General features: G+C 41.7%; 1 protein-coding gene and 1 non-coding gene across 5 annotated transcripts in view; one reads left to right on the top strand and one right to left on the bottom strand.

The window, feature by feature from the left end:
* The first annotated feature begins 4,540 nt into the window (after window positions 1-4,540).
* Window positions 4,541-20,042, top strand: part of Nmt2 (N-myristoyltransferase 2) — a 43,261-nt gene continuing 27,759 nt past the window's right edge. For all 4 annotated transcript variants that reach the window (XM_021154409.2, XM_029472588.1, XM_029472591.1 and 1 more), the window contains exon 1: window positions 4,541-4,764. In XM_021154409.2, coding sequence (XP_021010068.1) covers window positions 4,655-4,764 — 110 coding nt within the window. In that variant the 5' untranslated portion in view covers window positions 4,541-4,654. The remainder of the gene's footprint in view (window positions 4,765-20,042) is intronic.
* On the bottom strand, window positions 11,778-11,918 carry LOC115030562. Its single transcript, XR_003836134.1, has one exon. It is a non-coding gene; the product is annotated as a U4 spliceosomal RNA (small nuclear RNA).

Consider the following 20,042-nt stretch of genomic DNA (forward strand, 5'->3'; position numbering starts at 1 on the left):
AATGGGGCATGATGTTGACTTTGCTGGTTTCCATCATATACCTGTGGTTATCCAGTGGAACCAGAACAGGAGACCAGATCTGGCTAAGCCAAGCTGTGGTCACAGTAGGGGAGTACTCAGAGGGATAGAGAAGAAGCATGCAAGGCCTCAGGAACCTCATCTCTTAATTAAGAGATTTCCATATTCTTATTCCTCTCAATAGAATTCTGGACCATTTCCTCACGCTGTATTCCCCAGTTCCTCTCTTCAGGTGTTTTAACATCCTCTAACTTCTGGAGAAACAAGTTAGTTTGGTAAACGTAGGCTCAAGATGAATCTTTATATCTCTAGTTTTAACCAGGTATTTCCTTTGGCGTCTTGCTGTCATATCTCTTAGTCCCAACCCCACTTCTTGTTTCAGAAGGGAAAAAGGAGAGGACACGCAGATGTATTTTTGAGGTCCAGTATCATGTAGCATTACAACTAATATGTGTAATATAATCTCCCACAGATAGATTGTATAATTGTATAATTTTACACTTCTATAATTTTTTCTCATTGTAATTAAAGCCATGTGTACATTTCTTATAGAATATTCTGCTACAGATAACTGAATTATGTGGCTTCAAAAACTTGCTTAGTGGGCAGGGTAGATACCCCACTCAGGAAAATGCTTGCCTTCCAAGCATGAGTGTGATCCTCCAAAGCTACATTTGAAAAAATATTAGGAGCGATAACACATTTTTGTAACCCCAGTTCAAGAAAAGCAAATATTACAGGATCCCTGGGGCTCCCAGGCCATCCAGCCTAGCCTACATGCTTGAATTTCAAGCCAGTTTAAAACAAAACAAAACAAAAAACTGGTGGATAGCACCTGAGGAATGAGACCCAAGGTTGTTCTCTGGCCTCCAAACACACAGACATACCTATATGTACATTTGCACACACAAACATGGAAACATAATATTTATTATTGGCTTTAAAATGTGCTTTATATCTAAGCATGTTATGTGTCCCTGGTTATATTGAATTATGTCATCCCCATCCAGTCGGACTGCTGTTGTTGGACAAAAGAAAGGAAAGAAGTATAATAGGAGGGACAAACATTGGGGTCTCCAGACAAGTCTTACAGACAAGTAAGAACCCTTGTGTATTCACAGGAATGGACATAGAGTAGCTGTGTATAGACACCATTGTCTGTTTCTCAAAAACTTAAATACCATATGATTCAGCCACTTTACTTCTGTTTGAATTGTTCACCAGAACTGAAAGCGAGGTCTTGCTTTCATAGTACCCAAAGAATGGAAAAAAATTCAATGCCCACTGATGAATGGACTCATAACACATACAGGCAATGAAATAGTATTTAGCTTTCAAAGGGAAGGAAGCGCCAACACATGCTTTAACATAAAGGATGTTGAGACCATTATATTAGGTGAAATAAATCAGTCTTAAAAAAAAAAGGTGAAGAGTTCATATGACTTTCTACAGTAGTCAGATTTACATACACAAAAGTAGACCAGTAGTTCCCACAGTCTGACCAGAAGATGTAACCAAGGAGTTGCTTAATGGGTATAGAGGTGTAGTTCAGCAAGGGGAAATGTTCTACATATTGGTGGTGTGAAATGAAACCAACCTATATGCTTACAAAATGTTTGACAGTAAGTTCTACACTGCATATTTTATGATGCTTAAAAATATACTTTAAAAACAAGTGAACAAGATCAACAACACAATCTTGGACTTGTATTCCATAAAAAGATAAGCCAAGCAGAAGGAGAAAGTCCCACGGGACACTTTTAACACACTGGCAAACACTCTACACAAGTGTTTTCCCCTCAACTTGGATTTCATCTTCCCGACACTGACACTTGGCTCTGACTCCTGGATGAAGCCAGAGAGAGAAGTAAAGCCCTTTGGAGACGAGGTGAGTTTCTGCACATGACAATAGAATTTAGGACTCCTCCGGGGCTGGCCACAAACTTTTCTCTCCTGTAAAAGATTAATATTCTGCAGAGAAGCATTTGGATTATATAAGGCTTCAATCTAACCCTGTGCAAATGTCTGGCCCTGTTCCTTTGCATTCTGCAGAACAATGTTCCCTGCTTGTCATTATTTTCTGATGTTTACTGAATTCTAATGTCCTCTCTTCATTTCTCCAGAATTATTTGCTTTCTTGATTTACTTTTTTTGTTTGTTTGTTTCTTAGGTAATGTTTGTTGAAAGTTAAAATAAATAAATGTGTGCTGTATTTCTTTTGCCTTGGGAGTTTGAAAAATGCTTGAACCTGTTATAGACATGGGTCGCTCTGAGTTCAGAGAGCACCTGACTCTTGTGTCTTGGGATAAGAAACTGCACTGGGGAACACACGGTTAGAAATAGTTACTTTACTAAGAAAGAAATGGCACTCCTGAGAAACAGAGTGGGTTAGTGGGCTGAGGGAAGGGCCTCATAAGACACAGAAACCTTCACAGGACATTCAGAAAGCACCAGTCTCTCACACATTTGAATAATGTGCTTATAATGTGTTTTTCTATTCTGTGCTATGTGGATTGGGGGTAGGGGGTGGGAGGGAAAGCTTCCATGTTTTCTTTGCCTATTGGCTTCCTTTATATGTTAATCTTGATATTGATTTCCCCAGTCTCTATTGTCTTGCCACCAAGTCCTCTGACAGGTTAAAATGACTGACTTCATACCTTCTGGTTAGGTCTCTGTTGACAGGTTAATTATTCAGCTATATTCAGTTCATAAAGATGAGGGTCAGGAACTTTAGTCATCTCTGCCCGACTTTATCCTAAAGTCCTAACCTAGAGGCCACATTTGACCTTGTCTGAGAAATAGTTGCAATTGTTAAGCACAGAACTGCATTTTCTCCATCTTTGGGTCCCACTTACACTTCCTCCAAGAAGGTCAGACAAATGTTGGGCTTTGAAATTACTCTGCAAGTTTTGTCTCTAGGTCATTCCAGCTCATTGCATGTTAACCACATAGTCGTGTGTGTGTGTGTGTGTGTGTGTGTGTGTGCGCACGTGCGTGTGTTGGGGGAGATTCGCTTTACACTAAAATTTTCAGGTGGCTTTTAGGGACTTTTCCCCTCGTTACAGAGTTTGGGTAACTTTCTCAGCAACTGCCTTTGTAAAACCGCCTCACAGTCTTCTGGTGGTCTGGCAGGATCTTTGAAAAATCCATGTCTCTGGAAAGCAACCGAGTGCCTGCTGTGGGAAGCATTTAACAGCAGTATGGATTTCACCTTTGCCTTATCTGGTACACGCAGGAGATTCTCTTTCCTCTATCCCCCTGTCCTTTATTTTTCCCTGAGAGGAGTCTGTTGTTGCTCAAGATGTCCTTGAACTCCGTATGCAGTGGATGCTGGCTTCAAAGAACTCATTTTGACCTCCGGGACTTTTTACCTCCAGGACTGCTGGGATAACAGGCATGGGCCACCATGCTTGGCTTACTTCCTCTCCTGTTTCCTGATGGAGGACGATTTCAACACTGCCCATACAGGTTTCCTTGGTGGTCTAGGTCATGACCTTCACTTAGGAGAGAACCGACAGATTTGCCTAAAACGACCCAATCCCCCTAATCTGGGTGTCTTCACCATGCTTCACAAAATGTTCATTCTGTTCTCAGCCGAACCCAGCTAGACAAAAACATGCAAGCAAAAGAAAAAAAAAAACAACCAACCAACCAACCAAACAAACAAAAACCCCAGTCAACCAAACAAAAAACAACTCCAGTCATTTTCTGTTGAGGACTCTGAGGCTGCTTGCAGCGGGGAGGTGGGGAGGGCAGAGCTTTGGCTCGATAAGGATTAGATACTAAAGCGTGAAATGGAAAATTTTGAAGAACATGTGGGAGAAGAGGCAGGGAGAGCTTTAGGGAATCGCAGGCCTGAGTGAAAAAAAAAAAAAAATCCCTGCAGAAGTCGAGAGCGCTGAGGCACACAGACATATAGAATCTGTAGCCAGTGGTCGCAAAGGCTGCCCGCGCAGCCGGGCAAGCCAACCTGCAGTGACCAGGTCTAGCCTTGGAGCCACAAACGCATCCTCATGCAGGCCACGCCCCACGCCCTACGGCCTCGGCCTCTGGCTCCCACTCCGGCTCCACCATTTCCCCCACCGCCCCACCTCACAGCTTTAGACTGAGGAAGGGCAGGCCTCGTGCTTTCGCCCTCGGGCTGGCTGAGGTGGGCGGGGCCGTGCCCACTGAGGAGGCCCGAGCGGGCGAGCGAGGTGGGCGGGGTAGTGCGGGCCGAGTGGAGCCGAAACGGAAGGCGAGGTGGGCGGAGCCTCGCTAGCCCAGGCGGAAACGAGACCACGAGAGGAGCGGGTCTTCACCCGCTAAAATAGGCGGAAGTGGGAAAGCGAGGTAGGCGGGGCCTCGACTGCTGAAGTGGGAGAACTTATGAAGAGGGCGGGAGTAGGCACGCAATGTGGGCGGGGCCCGCCCTGACTGAGGCGGGCGGGACTGCATAGACAGGCGGGAGCCGCAAGGGAGTGGGTGGGGCCGGGCCGGCTGTGATGGGCGTGACTGGAGGGGTGGGCGGGGCCACAGACTCGAGACTCGCTGCCCGAGGGTGGGCGGCACTAGAGGGAGCTGCGGCCGCGCCCGCCCTGTCGCGCCTAGCTTGCTGCTCGGAGCGCCGCCTCCCCAGCCGCTCGGAGCCGCCGCGATGGCGGAGGACAGCGAGTCTGCGGCCAGCCAGCAAAGCCTAGAGCTGGACGACCAGGACACGTGCGGAATAGACGGAGACAATGAGGAGGAGACCGAACACGCCAAAGGGTAGGAGGTGGCGCGCGGGCGCGACAGGGCGGGGACCGCTCGCACCTCAGGGCTCCGGCGCCCGCTCGTGGCGTGCGGGAGCCCCTAGACCGGAGGCTCCGTTTGGCGGTGGCCTCAACCCGAGACCATTGTGAGGTGCAGGTTTCCCAGCTCTTGGGGAGCACGCAGTGGTGGGCGAGGGCTGAGGTGGGCGGGGAGACTGCGACTCGGGCCCGGGAACCCGCGACGCGACAGTCACCTGCCGCGCGCCCCCGCTGGCTTGGCCTCACCCAACCACGGCGAGTGGTTCGGGTGGGAACTTAACAAGGACGCAAGGCCCTTCCCTTTGCGGTGGCGGCGTCTTGGACCTGCAAGGCGAGGGAGATGCAAATCGTTCCACTTGTGCCTTGGCATCCTTCTAGTACTTTCGCGCCCCCCCACCCCCAGCCGCCACTAACCCCCTGTAGAGAAGAAACCCGCAGAGCCGGTGGTGGGGGTGGGATAGGGATGCGCCCCTGGCGGTCTCGGCTGCAGGCGACGAACTGCGCAAAGTTCTGCCTCCCAGGCCCGGAAAGGGGCGCCGAGAGGGGGAGAGGGGGAGGGAGACAGGTCTCAGCCGACGCCTGAGGGCACTCAGCTTTGCGGCCTCTGAGCGTGCCCTCAGAGCTTTCTAGAGCAGAGCTGACCGGTGAACCGAGTTCCCGCGGCCCCGACCTTGCCCCTCCTGCAAAACTGATGTCTGATCTCCAAAGCCAAATGTAGCAAGTACTTTAACATTTGATCGGTTTCTCAATCTGTGCCTGCCCTCTTTTCTCCCCTACAGACTTGATTTTTTTTTCTTCCGTTCGAGAAAAGACTGCTTCTGGTTAAGGCTGGTATTGAAGTTCTGTTTTAGAGGCGGGGATTGGAGGATCATTTTAAATAAAGACCGGTGTCCCTTTGTAGGTGCTGTTTGCCTCAGCCTTTTACCCTGTTGGATTCAAACTATGCACTGGCACAGAACTGTTACTGCTGCCCCTTAGAAGTGAGATTCTGCGAACCATGGTGACTGGAGAAGTGGGTCAGCCTAAAAAACACGATAGGGAAGCCTGAGTCACAGATGGCTTATTTATTCAGTTCATGGAGAGTCTTTAAAGTATTTGTATTTTATTCAACGTTTACTTTAAGCTTTAAGAAAGGAGGCTGTATTGATCTTGAATACGTTATCAGATATCAAATGACAAATGTCAAAAAAGAAAAGCTGACTACATATATCTCCCCTTTGGCATGTTGCTTTTTAAGGTTTTCAGCGAACAGTTCAGTGGCAGCTGCAAGTACTGAATGTTATCATTCAAGTCTAGATTTTTTTTTTAAGCCCAGAGAGGTAATTCTATGGATATCTTAGCCTGAGTTCTGTTTGAGTAATAGAAATTTGCCTGTGATAGCTAAATATGAGTGTATTTTTGAAACACTAGCCGTCTTGCCGGAAGTGAGTCCATATCACGCCGGTGGATAGATAACTCAAGGAACTTCAGCACCCGTAGGTTATCTTTCTGGGGAGACCCTGGACTTATCTCTCTTCAAGTTATATTGTTCTGTGTAATTGGTATGCTAGGATGGGGGGGGGTTTAAATCAAGCTTCCTTCCTTACAAAGTCCAGGATACCCTTGGTACAAAGACATACTCTTCTCTGCAACCACTGATCTGGAATTGTTTGATGCCTTGCTATAGGTAGGCTGTTTGAAGTTCCCATAAGAGCATCCACATGCATTTTGGGCTCAGTTAAGAGGTTTCCAGATTTATACATCAGCACATTAATTATATATTAGGATGCTCAATCAAAATTTAGAGCTGCCCAGTAGATTGGGTTGTTTTAACCAAGAGTAGGCAACATGATAACTTATAGTTTAAAAAATTAATATAACGGAGTAATTGTTATATATTAAAGTATAGAGAGATTAGCAAAACCGAAGTAACTATTCTGCTCTGTTGAACTGCTTTCCTCTTTTGATTTCAATTTAGACAGTACAATTTAAGGAAGTCGTTCTGTTTTATTTGGCTCATAAATTGATAGTGCTCCATAGAAACCCAAGTTTTCTTTAAGTAGCTAAAGTTTGTCAGTGTTAAAATATGGAAAACTTTTCCTTCCTTACTTGGCCTCTTCATTCTCCACTAGTTTAAATAAACAACAAATAAAGAGCCTCTGGAGAATGAATAGATAATGTTTTACCTCTAATAGGCAAAGTATTACTTCTGAGCCAATAGGCCATGGTCAGTACATGGAGCTGTAATTTGTTCAATAGCTCCCCTGTGGTTTGAAAGGATTAATATACACCCAACATTCAGTATAATGCATCTAGGAGTTATTCTAGCTTACTGTGTTGAAACTGTAGATTCAAATAAAGGAAAAATACACAGTGAGCTACCACTATGCTTTTGTTTTTGCAGAATTTTCTTCATTAGCTTTATATTTTATTTTATGGGTAATATTGAATGCCCATAAACAGAATGTGAGGTTTTGTGTTTAATTTAAAGCAATAGCATAAGTATTATAAAATACTTGAGTGTCATCATTGTCATGGGAAGTGTGTACATCAACAATTTGGTCCACCCAAGTATGGTAGCAGTATACCATTCTAAAAATTACATGCATTCTCAAAACATTGATGAAGGAGGAGATTGGCAGTTTTAAGTAGTGAGATAATAGCTCAAACAATGTAGTTGTATTATTTTCAAATAAAATATGGACAATTAGAAGTAAGATAATTGAGGATTTCCTAAAAAGATCCCTTCAGTGACTTGCCTTACCACCTGATTCGTGGAGCTTGAGGAAACTTGAAAACTTTGAGGCCAATGAAAAGTCCAAATGACTGAAGATATCAATCCTGTGCTGGGTGGCAGTGGGGAGAGGTTGTCTCCAGGATGACTCTGCTAGGAACTTGCAAACCCCAGTGTGAGGCTGCAGAGGTAATTCAGGGTCTTTAATATGAACTATTCTACTCAGTCTTGATTTGTTCTGCCTTCTCAGTTTCTGAAGGGATTTGGAAAAACTTGAAGATGACCACAATGTTGTCTACTTAAACCTAAGGTCTTCTTGCCCTACTAAGGAATGTTTTCTCCATTTGTAAACTACATCCTAGAGGACTCCTTAGCTTCATCCTATGAAAATCAGCTTTTTAATCACTGTGACAATTACATGGGAAAAACAGTTTAAAGAATGAAAGATTGATTTTTTTATTTTTTTTTTATTTTTTATTTTTTTGACACACAATTTCAGGGCTTTCTGGCTGTGGTCCGTTTGTTCAGTTTGTGACTGGTGGGGCAGAAGCCCAGCATAGAATGACTTAAGGAATACAGATTGCTCACCTTGTGGCAATCAGAAACTGGGGGTGGGGTGGTACAGGAATGTACTTTCCTGGTAGAGGAGTTGCCCACTATGCATACCTATCTGGCTTTATTTAATCCCTGATACCACAAAAATTTTAGTTAAATGTGGTGGCTGTAATCCTGGCCTTTGGAAGCTGAGGAAAACCTTGAGTTTAAGTCATTAAACTCACAGTGATTAAAAGCAGACATTGTCTCAAAAAAAAGCTTGAGACAAACTAATAAAAGGTTTTATATTGATTTAGAGTTCTTTGGGTATATTCCCAAGAGTGGCATAACTGATTCATAAAATAGTTGTTACTGATTATTGTTGTTGTTACTGTTACTGCTGTTATTATTATTGACCCTCTGTACTGATTTCCATACTGGTTAGGCTAATTTACATTTCTTCCACCAACAGACAAGGGCTGCCTTTCCCCCACCATCCTAGTTACCATTTGTTGTGTTTACTCACTAATATTAGGTAGTCTCTCAGACTGGGGATGAGATGGAATTTCAGTGTTTTAATTGCTATTTCCTAGTGGCCAAGAATGCTGAGCTGTATTTTTTGAATATTTATTAGCTGTTTGTATTTCATCTCTTGACAGCTGCCTGTTCATTTCCTTTGACCCTTTACTGACTAGATTGTTTGGTTCCTTGGTAATCTTTACAGAGTCTAGATACTTCTGTCATATGTATAGCTGGCAAAGAGTTTTCTTCCACCATGAGCTATCACTTCACTTGTGCAGAAGCCTTTTAATTCCATCAGTTCCATTTGCCAACTCTTTTTTTAATTAATTAATTATATGTAAGTACACTGTAGCTGTCCTCAGATACTCCAGAAGAGGGCATCAGATTTCCTTACGGATGGTTGTGAGCCACCATGTGGTTGCCGGGATTTGAACTCGGGACCTTCGGAAAGGCAGTAGGCGCCTTTAACCACTGAGCCATCTTGCCAGCCCCTTGCCAACTCTTTCTAACATTTCCTGATACCTCTAGAAAGCATCTTCACCAGTATCTTAAGTGCTTTCCTTATGCTTCCTGTAGCAATTTCAAAGTTGCAGTCTCATATTAGGGTTTGATCTCTTTTCCTGTAAAGTGAGAAGTACAGATCTAGTTTTGTTCTTTTATACTTGGATATCCAGTTTTGTAGCAACATTTGTTGACAAGGCTGGCTTTTCTTCAAAATAGGCTTTTGGCATCTTTGTTAAAAATTAGGTCTGACTGTCATTGTGTTTATTCCATAGCCTCTATCTGTTCTACTGGCCTACAAGTTGGTTTCTGTGCCAGTACCATGCTGTTTCTGTTGTGGCCCGTAGTGCATCTTGAAATGAGGTCTCCAGTATTGTTCCTTTTGCTCAGTCTGGCTTTGACTATTCAGTGTCTTTTGTGCCTCCATATGAATTTTTGGATCTTTGTTGTTTCTAGGAAAAATGTTGGAATTTTGACAGTAATTGCAGTCAGTCTATAGATTGCTTTTGGCAATGCACATTAAGAATTCTTTAGGAAAACAAAAAGACTCAATATGTCACAAAAAATAACCCTTAGATGTTCTTTCGTTGTTTGTTTTATTTTGAGATGGTCTTAATCTCAATCCAAGCTGGTCTAACCTGAGTTCACTGTGTCTTCTGGACTGAACTCCTTGTCTCTGTTTTCCTGTGCTAGGGTTACAGGTACAAGGTATGAGAATTAAGAAACAAAAAATAATAAAACAACCCTTCTTGTACTACCCTCAATTGAGGGGAAAGATTTGAAGAAAATGCAGTGTATCCAGCTATTTGTTGTTGGGATTGACTATGGCCACTTCCCTTAGTTGGCTGCATAGAGTCAGAGAGAAAATGCAAAAACTTACAGTAACTCTGATTTCTCATCATGCAAAATTTAAGGGATAGCTCAAAGCTACTCTTTCTAAAATTTGATCTCCTGTCAAATATATAAATCTAAATGGAAAAATATGTTAACAGCCCTAGCCCAAGGGCTTCCCTCATTCAAAAAATACTTAAAACAGTGATCAGATGTCAATTGAGACTTGCCTCTGAGATGGTGACCTCACCTTTGGCCCAGAGCAGGACTTTCCCCAGAGACTGGCTGAAATTCAGAGTTTTTAAGGACAGCGAACACACTTTGCTGTCTTTGTTACTTGACACCAATATATATCACTAAAGAGAACCAATTTGTCTGTCATCGTTCAATTTGAAAATAGCTTTATTACTTTTACTGGTTATATGAGTAAATCATGCAGAATAAAATTGAAAAATAGAGAGCAAAATTCCTTGGCTATTCTATTTCTTTATATCCTAGCTTAATTAACAGTGTAACTGATTCACATTTTAGTATGTGCCCAAGATCAACATAAAGATGATCAGACTTCAGATTAGGTTCATTGGCAACTGTGTGTTTTTCACCATGGCCATTGGCTAGCAAGTAGGCATTACTCACATAGAGCAGCTGGACTCCCGAATGTGAATAGAGTGTGATTGAGGAACTAAAATTTCAATTTAATTGTATTTAAATTAATTCTTTAAAAAGGCCTTTCACAGATGGTGACTATCATATTAGACAACTCAGATATATGTGCCTTTGAATTTTCTGTTTTTATATACTTAGGTAGCCAGACTTTTGCTACTTGGCGGGTTCTTTCTTCCACCCTTCTCCACCCTTAGTCCACCTGTTTAGTGGCCTAACACTAGGTAGGAGAGAAAGAGATCACTGAATCTTAAGTTTTTTTCTTTTTGTTTCTTTTTAACCAGGACTACTATTAAACCAACCTTCCCAAATGACCAACCCATCTCTTGGGACCCTAGCATTTATATACCCTATGAAAAGTTCCCAGAATTTCAAATGTTACAGATTCACAGAAGCTATCTGGCAAAACCTTGCCTCTGCTAGAGCACGAGGCAAATCATAGTTGCTGGGGACAGTCTGAAGCAGCCCCCTGTCCCACACCTGGGATTAAAATGAATACCTTTTTTTAAAGAAACCAAAATTCTCACAACATAATATATTATAAATTAAACATTTATTTTTCCTTTCTTTTGCAGAGTATAGTGTTCCCATTTTTTTTTTCCTTCTAGGAATTGTCTTTAAATTTTGAACATGCATGTTTTAAACAAGTTTCTCTGTCAATGCCACATTTTCAGTACTATCTGCTAGGCATAGCAACACATGCCTGCAAGCTCAGCACTTGGGAGATGGAGGCAGAAGGATCAGGAATTAAAGTTCATCCTCACCATAGAAGGTTGGAGGTCAGCCTGAGCTCCATGAAACCTTGTCTTAGAAAAACAAAAACAAAATTGTAGCCAGTTTCCAAAACATTCTACAATTTCACAAGACAAAAAATGTGTTGTCTCTGAAATAACTGGTATCTTCATTAGTTTCATGAGCTTTCATTTTTGCTCTTGTGTCCTTAAAAACATTTATCCAAACCATGACACTGCTTCACAACTGTGTTTTCAGGAACATCACACTTACTGCCTTTGTCTCCTGATGTGTTTTAGAAAGTAGATCTTTTCCTTTTTATCTTCAATTATTTTTCCCCTTTTCTTTCTTTCTTTTTTTCTAAAAAGTAACTTTATTAAAAGGAAAAGGAAGGGTGGAGAGAGTAAACACAGGCTTGAGAACTTGCAAAACACCAAATAGAGAATAAGGAAAGGTTAGCCATTAAAAGGCAAAGACAGTTTTCTTTTGAACAGTCTGCATAGAGACTGTCAGAAATTGCCAATGCTGACTGTACTGCAGGTTGTCACGGCAGGGTATTGGGAAAAGTTTTCAATTAGCAATAATCATGCCTCAGACAAACCTCACTGGCTACAATACTGCCACTGCGCAAAGCTTTTAATTACTTTCATATTTCATATTTTTTATAGTGTGTGGATGATTCTGTTTTCTAGTTTCTTGAATGTCTGATGAGCCTTGCTCTCAAAGATAACTATAATTCAGCAAGCACCCTTACCCCACTGAGCCATCTCCCCAGCCCCATAAACCATGAGTGAGATGTACATGTGATTGTATTACATGTTTTCCTTGAAACTCTAAAGCACTGTTCTAGCTTCCTCTATTCAGTGGTATAGGTGTTTTGTGTACCACCTCCTTTTAATTTTACGGGTACCCCTATTATCATTCTTTAATTTACCTTGTTTTTAGCCTGGAACCTTGTAGGATCTTTTCCTTATACTGTAACTGAAAGGTTTGCATAGTCTGTCACTTTTTAAAAAAAAGACTAAACAAAATATCACACACTGATACTTTAAGATGAGAATTCTTGGGTATTTACATTTCTATAGTTCTCAAGTCTGTCCAGGCTGCTGCCATTTTCTCCTCTAATGGGATCCTAGTGTTTTCAGTTTATCAGCATCAAACTCCATGTGAAACCGTTCTCTTGAATTTTTTTTCCCCCAACAAGGACAGCCTAATATTGGCTACTGTGCACAACATTTACTGAAGGTCTTATGCATAATGACACAGAGGGCTATAACATAGGACAGCAAACAACTCCCAGACTCATTGCAGATATCATTGCTAAGCCAAAGGAATTTCTGTCTGTGACTCCCCATAACCCCTCATTGCAGCTTTCCCTCCACGTTATCCCCTTCTCCAGGCTCAAAATCATTGCAAATTTACATTGTTTCATGAAGATTTCAGTGGTCATGGTGACCTCGGGTGATGGTCCTTATCCAGGCCCTGGAGCCCTTACAGGATTTGGCCTTTCAGATCTGTGCCACCGTTCTTTTCCATGCTGCCATCTCCCCAGTAGTCTGCTTAGCCAGACCCTTGTTTTACACCAAGGTAGTCATGACTCCTAAAGATGAGTGACTTGACTAGGGTCACATAGCTGGTAAGTGAGGAGCACATTCTCGTACTGTGTGTCTAAAATACATATCTAAACTAACTCAAGTAAAAGATAACTTTATTTAAACATAGCAATGTGCAGTCTGAAAGTAAGGCAAGTCTTGATTAGAATTGAGGACCTGAGGTTTATTTATCTGTTTTTCTTCTCTTCTGCCTCAATTAAGTCCACACTGTCCAAAGAGTGTTTCTTAACTCAGATTCTCTAGAAGACCCCAAACTGGTTTCTGGGCAACAGGAAGATTTATTCAGGCTCAGTCAGTCAGCTGTGGTGGAGAATGGGCAGATAATGGGGAGGGGATTGTTGGATGGTATAGCGTGGCTATTGAGAAGCACCTTTGGTGAGGTCTATGCTTATTATAATTGGAATCATGAACAACCCAAAGGCCTATGTGTTAAAGGGCTGGTGACACTCGGAGTGATACTACTGGGAAGTTGTAGAAGCCTACAGGAATACCTTTAGATCATCAAAGGGTGCTTGTAAGGAGGGTTTGGGGAACCAGGTTTCATTCCCATGTGATCTAAGCAGTCTTCCTCATATACGTATTAGGATGTGTTTTGTTGACACAGGCTCAAAACAACTGAGTTACTTGATCATGAGCTGCACTTCCAACAATATGAGCTAAAATAATCCTTTCCTCTTTAACAGTTAATTTTATGAGGTGTTGTTATTGTTGTTGTGGCAATGAAAAACTTAATGTAGTTGTCAGGGGTAGTTTTTAGAGTGATAGAAGCAAGACTGGCAACTAGCTGTGGATCAGTTTGTGTCTTCCAAAATATTCTATGGAATCCTTAATCTCTGTTGCCATAGTAATACTAAGGAGGGTCTTTGGAAGGCAATTACATAATAAGGAGGGGAGCTGTCACTGTAGGTTTAGTGATGAAGACAAAAAGAACTGTTTACTGAAACCCAAACATGCTGGCACCTTGGTCCATCCTGATCATGGACTTCAGCTCCTAAAACTATAAGAAACAATATACTGTTTAAACAATGTACTGATAAGTCCTGATACTTTAGTAGCAGCCAAGGTGATAAGAAGTGCTCGATGTGTACCTACAAAGCATAAATACAAATCTGTCTGTGGAGTCATAGGCAGATTGTAAGCATGAAGATAGCACTTTGCATCTTTAAGTCTTAGACTATCTGGTACGTCAGATACATCAAAAGCTTAATAAAAATCTGTTGACTGGAGTTCAGTATTCTTTTAAACAAATTTGTGTGTGAGAGAGAGAATGAATGAGTGAATGAATAAATGAATGAATATGCGTGATGGGGGGAGGAGAAGGCCTATGTGTAATAGCTAATGTGCAGAGGTCAGTAGGCATCCATGTATTTATGTGGATTCTGGAGAATGGAGTAAGGTTGCCAGGCTTCATGGGGAATCACCGTTTCACACAAAACCATCTCCACAGCCTTCCAGTATGTCTTTAACTCCAAATGCCAAATTCATTTTGGGTTGGAAAATGTTTACGTATGCATAATGGACATGTAGCCTTCTAGAATTAGGGTTTATCAGTGCTTGTTGCTTTGTCCACAGATGGTGAGGCTTTAATGATATTTACTCCATCAGTCCCCAGAGGAAATAGAACTCCGTGGTGTCTAAAATCTCACTGTAGAGAGGCCATCATCTAGCTAGCCCAATGAGAACAGCGGGGCTTCCTGCAGTAGATTGTGGGTCACCTAGAAGAACAGGATGAAGAAATTAATATTAGAATTGGACAGGTGAATCACTGACAAAAATAAACCCACATGACTTCTTGAGGAATCTGAAGTTCCTGCAAGTAAAATCCATTACTGAACTTGGTAGCCGTGAGATAACTTGCATGAGATGTCCCTGACTCAAGATGTGTACATATTAGTAGCCAAAACAGCTAATTATTTGTTTCAGCCTTAGCCAACTTGCCCAGCTGAGTTTCAGTTCTTTTTCATCACCAGTGCATTGTGATATGGCTATCTTTACTGCTTGTCTAAGCTGATCAAGAACCTTGGTTTTTCTGCCTTTTTTTCTATTCGTTATCCTAACGAGGGCACCAGAGCTTATGTACACATATGAGCACTGAAGATTTATAGTAACCTGATCAAAGATACAGATTCATAAAAAGGTATCATGAATGGGATTGTGAAGAAGATCCAAAAGTCAGCAATAAATACCTTAAGAGATGGTCAATAGAAATGCACAAATAAGGGACAATACAGTATAGTAAGGGTGAGGATTCTGGGTGAAAACTGGCTAGATTTGCATGCTGGCTTTGTTACTACTAAACATGTTACTTTCAATGAGTTCCTTAATGGCCCCATATTTCAGTTTCCTTCCTTTCGAGTGGAAATAATGTGTTGTTATGACAGTTTACAAGGTCAGATCTAAGGTGCTTAGTACAGTGTCTACTGTGCATTATGTTCTGTACATTGTTAGCTGAGGTGACAGGTGGCTGTTGTTGATATAATGGTAATGGAAAAATTGATGATAATGGTGATAATTGCAGATAGCGATGTGGGGTTGTATTGCTGGGGGTTATAATAATGATGCTGATGATGTAGGTGATGGTCATATGCTATGATGATAATAAAAGCAGATGGTAATAATAATTTTGGTTGGGGTAAAGATGTGTGATATTGGTAACAGTAATAGTTACTACATTTTATCAAATTACTTTAACGTTGAAGACTGTGGTGATGGTGATGATTACGATGATCATGAAAAACATGATGTGTGATGTTGGTGATAACAGTGTTGATGCTGGTGGTGGCGATAGTGACAATAAGTTGCCATGCCAGCTTTTTCTTGTTAGTGGCTATGCCAGCTTACCAAAGGTATGTGAGAGTTGTCTTTTTGTGGCATACTTCAGATATTCTTAGACTTTAAAATACTTGCCAGACCAGGGGACCAAGAAGAGCATTTTTTTTTTCAAGATTATTAGCTGCCAAGGCTTTTTCTTGGTGAAGTGCTTATTCCTACCTTCGGCCCATGATTCTGTCAAACTTTTGTCTTTTTCTTAATGATTTTTAAAATTGATTTTTCATTCATCTAGAAAATACTTACTAAAGATCTTTTGTATACTAGATACTGTTTTGATAGGTCCTGATACCACGGGGGAGATTATTTATTTATTTTATATGCGCGCGCGCGCGCACACACACACACACACACACTCCCAGGCTGGTGTTCAGAAGAGCTCTTGTTCCTTCTGCCATTTAAGAGCTGTGCATCTCCCAATGTGTGGCTTTTCTGTCTTCTGTTTTCTAATCCTACATCTCCTCAGCCCTGGGAAAGAAAGAACATGGACATGCAGTGGCCAACAAGAAAAGGCAGGCATCATTTCCACTGGTGCCTCTTTTCTCAGTCAGTGGTCCTATCTGACTGCCAGGGGCTGGGAGCTAGCATATCAGAGAGAAGCGGGGTGGGCTTTTGTGGGCATTCTCTAGAACGCACTGAAATATTTCCGAGGCTCTTCTAGTAAATCCTGCCTATAGATTTCATGGACTCTGACAATTTGCCTTTGTAGCAAGTTCAATATTTGACCTTTCCATGGCAGAAATGGAGTGAACTGGTTCCAGTGGCCTGTTCGAACAAGGCCCTGAGTCCCATTTCCAACTCAAAATAGCAAAATTCAGAACTTGTTTAGAACTCTCATGCATAATCTCAGGGAAGAAGGGCATGGAACTCTTAAAGTTGGATAAGGTTTTATAACGTGATTTCCACAGTTGGATTTCTGGATGTGGTGATCTGCCTCAAACATGAGTCTGAATCAGGCTTCACTGAATTCCACGTGGAAGCTCTTTTTGAAAAACTTCTCCTACTGTCCAGGTTCCTACTCAGCACCTTGCCTACTCAGGCTTGTGACATCTCTTCCTACTATCCATGTTCTTTCAGAACCTGTGATTTCTGTGGGAAGCAGATGCCAGTTAAGCTGCTCTTACAGTTCTGGGTCTGTCCAGGCCACTCTCATCCTGCCACCCTAGGCATAGCAGGTCACTAGTTAGTATTTTTAATAAGTTTTATTGACATATAATTTATGTTATGTAATTTAGTAGCTTTTATAACATCCACAGAGTTGTACAGCCATCGCCACAGTCCTGTTTTAGAAGTGATTTTTATCCCAGCATGAAACCCACATCCCTAAGCAGTCCACTCCCTAAACACTCTCTACTAGTCACTTTTTTCTCATGGCAGAATACTTAACAGAAGCAATTCAAGACAAAGAGTGTATCTTTCCAAAGTTCGTGGGAATATAGCCTGTTGTAGTGAGGAAGGTGGAGGCTGCGCACACTGCAACCAGTTAGAAGAAATTTGCATGCTGGTGTTCAGTACGCTTTGCCTTCTTAGGCAGTCTAGGACCCCAGGCCACTCATAGAGCCAAACTTACATAATCCTTCACAGAACGGCTCAGAGGCTTGTCTCTGTGGTTCTAGGCTGTTTCAAGGTAACAATCATAATAAACACCTAATAATAAGCTCCTAACAACCACAAATCTATCTTGACTTTCTTTGATCTGGTTGTTTGGATATTTTATAAAAATTCAGGGGGCTGGAGAGCTGGCTCAGCGGTTAAGGTTAAGAACACTGACTGCTCTTCCGAAGGTCCTGAGTTCAATTCCCAGCAACCACATGATGGTTCACAGCCATGAGTAATGAGATCTGATGACCTCTTTTGGTGTGTCTGAAGACAGCTACAGTGTACTCATATATAATAAATCTTTCCTTCTTTCTTTTTTTTTTTTTTTGGTTTTTCGAGACAGGGTTTCTCTGTGTAGCCCTGGCTGTCCTGGAACTCACTTTGTAGACCAGGCTGTCCTGGAACTCAGAAATCTGCCTGCCTCTGCCTCCCGAGTGCTGGGATTAAAGGTGTGTGCCACCACGCCCGGCCTATTCTCAACTTTTATTAGGGCTAGTTTGTAAATTCTCCTGTCTTCTTGCTCATCTGAAAACCAGAAATTGGCAAGGAACTACAAAAACTGGCACCAAATGCATTATCTATCCTTCCAAATTTGTACAAATATTTCAACCTTCCCAACCCTTAAATAAGTATAACTTACTTTTCCATTTCAGAACCCTTAAAGAAACCAGGATGGGGAATAAGAGATGTTACTGGCACATCCTCATAATACTAGGACAACCACAATAAAAAAAAAAAAATACAGAGAAAAGCTTGAAATGGTATGACATATCTGTAATGCCATCAATCTGGAGGACAAGGCAGAAAAATTTTGAATTTGAGGCCAGCCTGCTGCTCAAAATAGGACTACTGCACTGAAAATACGTAGAAGTTGAAAGATAGCTTAGCATGTAAGAGCTCCTATAGAGGACCCAGGTTTGTGTGAGTATGCACCCCCATGTTCATGACTGTGTGCTCTTGTGTAAACAAGCACAAACCAGAAGAGGGTGTCAGGTGTCCTTCTTTATCATTCTTTACCCATTCCTTTCAGGCCAGGGTCTCTCCCTGTCCCTGGGACACAGATTTTCTACTCTAAGCTATAAGCCAACAAAGCCTCAAACCATCCTGTTTCTGTTTCCCTTGGGACCTGTGGTTAAGGTGTGCACGGTACACCCGGATTTTTATATGGCTGCTCAGCAGCAAGCACTTTCAACCACAGAGCCATCTCTTTAGCATCTCCTCAGAACTTCCAACAATAATTTCTAATGTAATTCAGGAATTATACTCTCAGGTTTCTAAACAAATAAAAATAAGATATCTATACAAAAATTACCATGTGAACATTCACAGCAACCTTATTCATAACAACTCTCAAACAGAAACAATCCAAATGCCTATCAACTGATGGATACAGACAATGTGGAATGTGCATATAAAGGTAACTATTCAAAAATGTTTAAAAAGTACCACTTATACATAAGCAGGATAAATTCAGTGTAAGAGGCTGGCGTTGTAAAGCCCACATATTATATGGTTCAGTTGTTTTTTTTTTTAATCCCAGCTCTCGGGAGGCAGAGGCAGGCAGATTTCTGAGTTCCAGGACAGCCAGGACTACACAGAGAAACCCTGTCTCGAAAAACAAAAACAAAGCAAAACAAAACAAAAAAATACACAAAAAGTTGAGAATATATTTTTATTATACATTCTTCATTATACCAAAATTTAAAAGTACAATTTTAAGCTGGGCATGATGGCACACTCCTTTACATCTCAGCACTCAGGATGAGTGTAGTAACCAAAGCAGATGTGTCTTTGTAAGTTGAGGCCAGTTTGGTCTACATCATGAGGTTTTTGGCCAGCCAGTGCTGTACAATGGAGACCTTGTCTTTTGGGGGAAAAAAAATTCAGCAATACAGTATATTAATATAGTAGTAGTAATTAACTCAGAATTTAATTAATAAAAGTTTTTATCTCATAGCTGTCCTAGTTTATACTGTAGATGGTATAATGTTATTTAAAGAATTTTGGTGAAATAAACTGGTGCTTTTAATGTCTCTAGATTGTACACTGAAGATAATTTCATGTGGTTTAAGCATGCACACCAGTCATGGCTGCTCATCCACTATCCTGCTGTAAGAAAGTGCTTTAGGAATCTATTTGAACTGGCTTTCTGGGATGTTTGTGGGTTTTGTTTGGGATTTTGGGGGTGGGGTGTTTGGGATTTGTTTGTTTGTTTGAAGTTTCTCTGCACAACCCTGGCTGTCCTGGGACTCACTGTGTAGACCAGGCTGGCCTCAAACTCAGATCCACCTAACTCTGCCTCCCAAATGCTGGGATGAAGGAAGGGCTAGTAGTTTCTAGAAAAGGGTTCTAGCAGAAGAGAGGTGCAACCATTTGACTTCAGCCTCCCTATGGACCCAACACAGTGCTGAACATGGTAGAAGTAAAAATTTAGAGAACATTTGGATTAGGATTAATAATCTTTACCACTAAGGTAGGAAAAATTGTTATTTTTCAGAGGTGTTTTTCTTTCTAGCAATACATAACTGGAGCTACCTTAATAGCCAGAATAATACAACAGTCACTCGTTCAAAAGGTATTTGTTATTACATCTTCTAGTGAAAGGTATTAGAAGCTAGGCGTGGTGGCACACACCTTTAATCCCAGCACTTGGGAGGCAGAGGCAGGCGGATTTCTGAGTTTGAGGACAGCCAGGACTACACAGAGAAACCCTGTCTC

This window comes from Mus caroli, chromosome 2 (assembly GCF_900094665.2).
Source record: "Mus caroli chromosome 2, CAROLI_EIJ_v1.1, whole genome shotgun sequence".
In the NCBI taxonomy this organism is placed as follows: domain Eukaryota; kingdom Metazoa; phylum Chordata; class Mammalia; order Rodentia; family Muridae; genus Mus; species Mus caroli.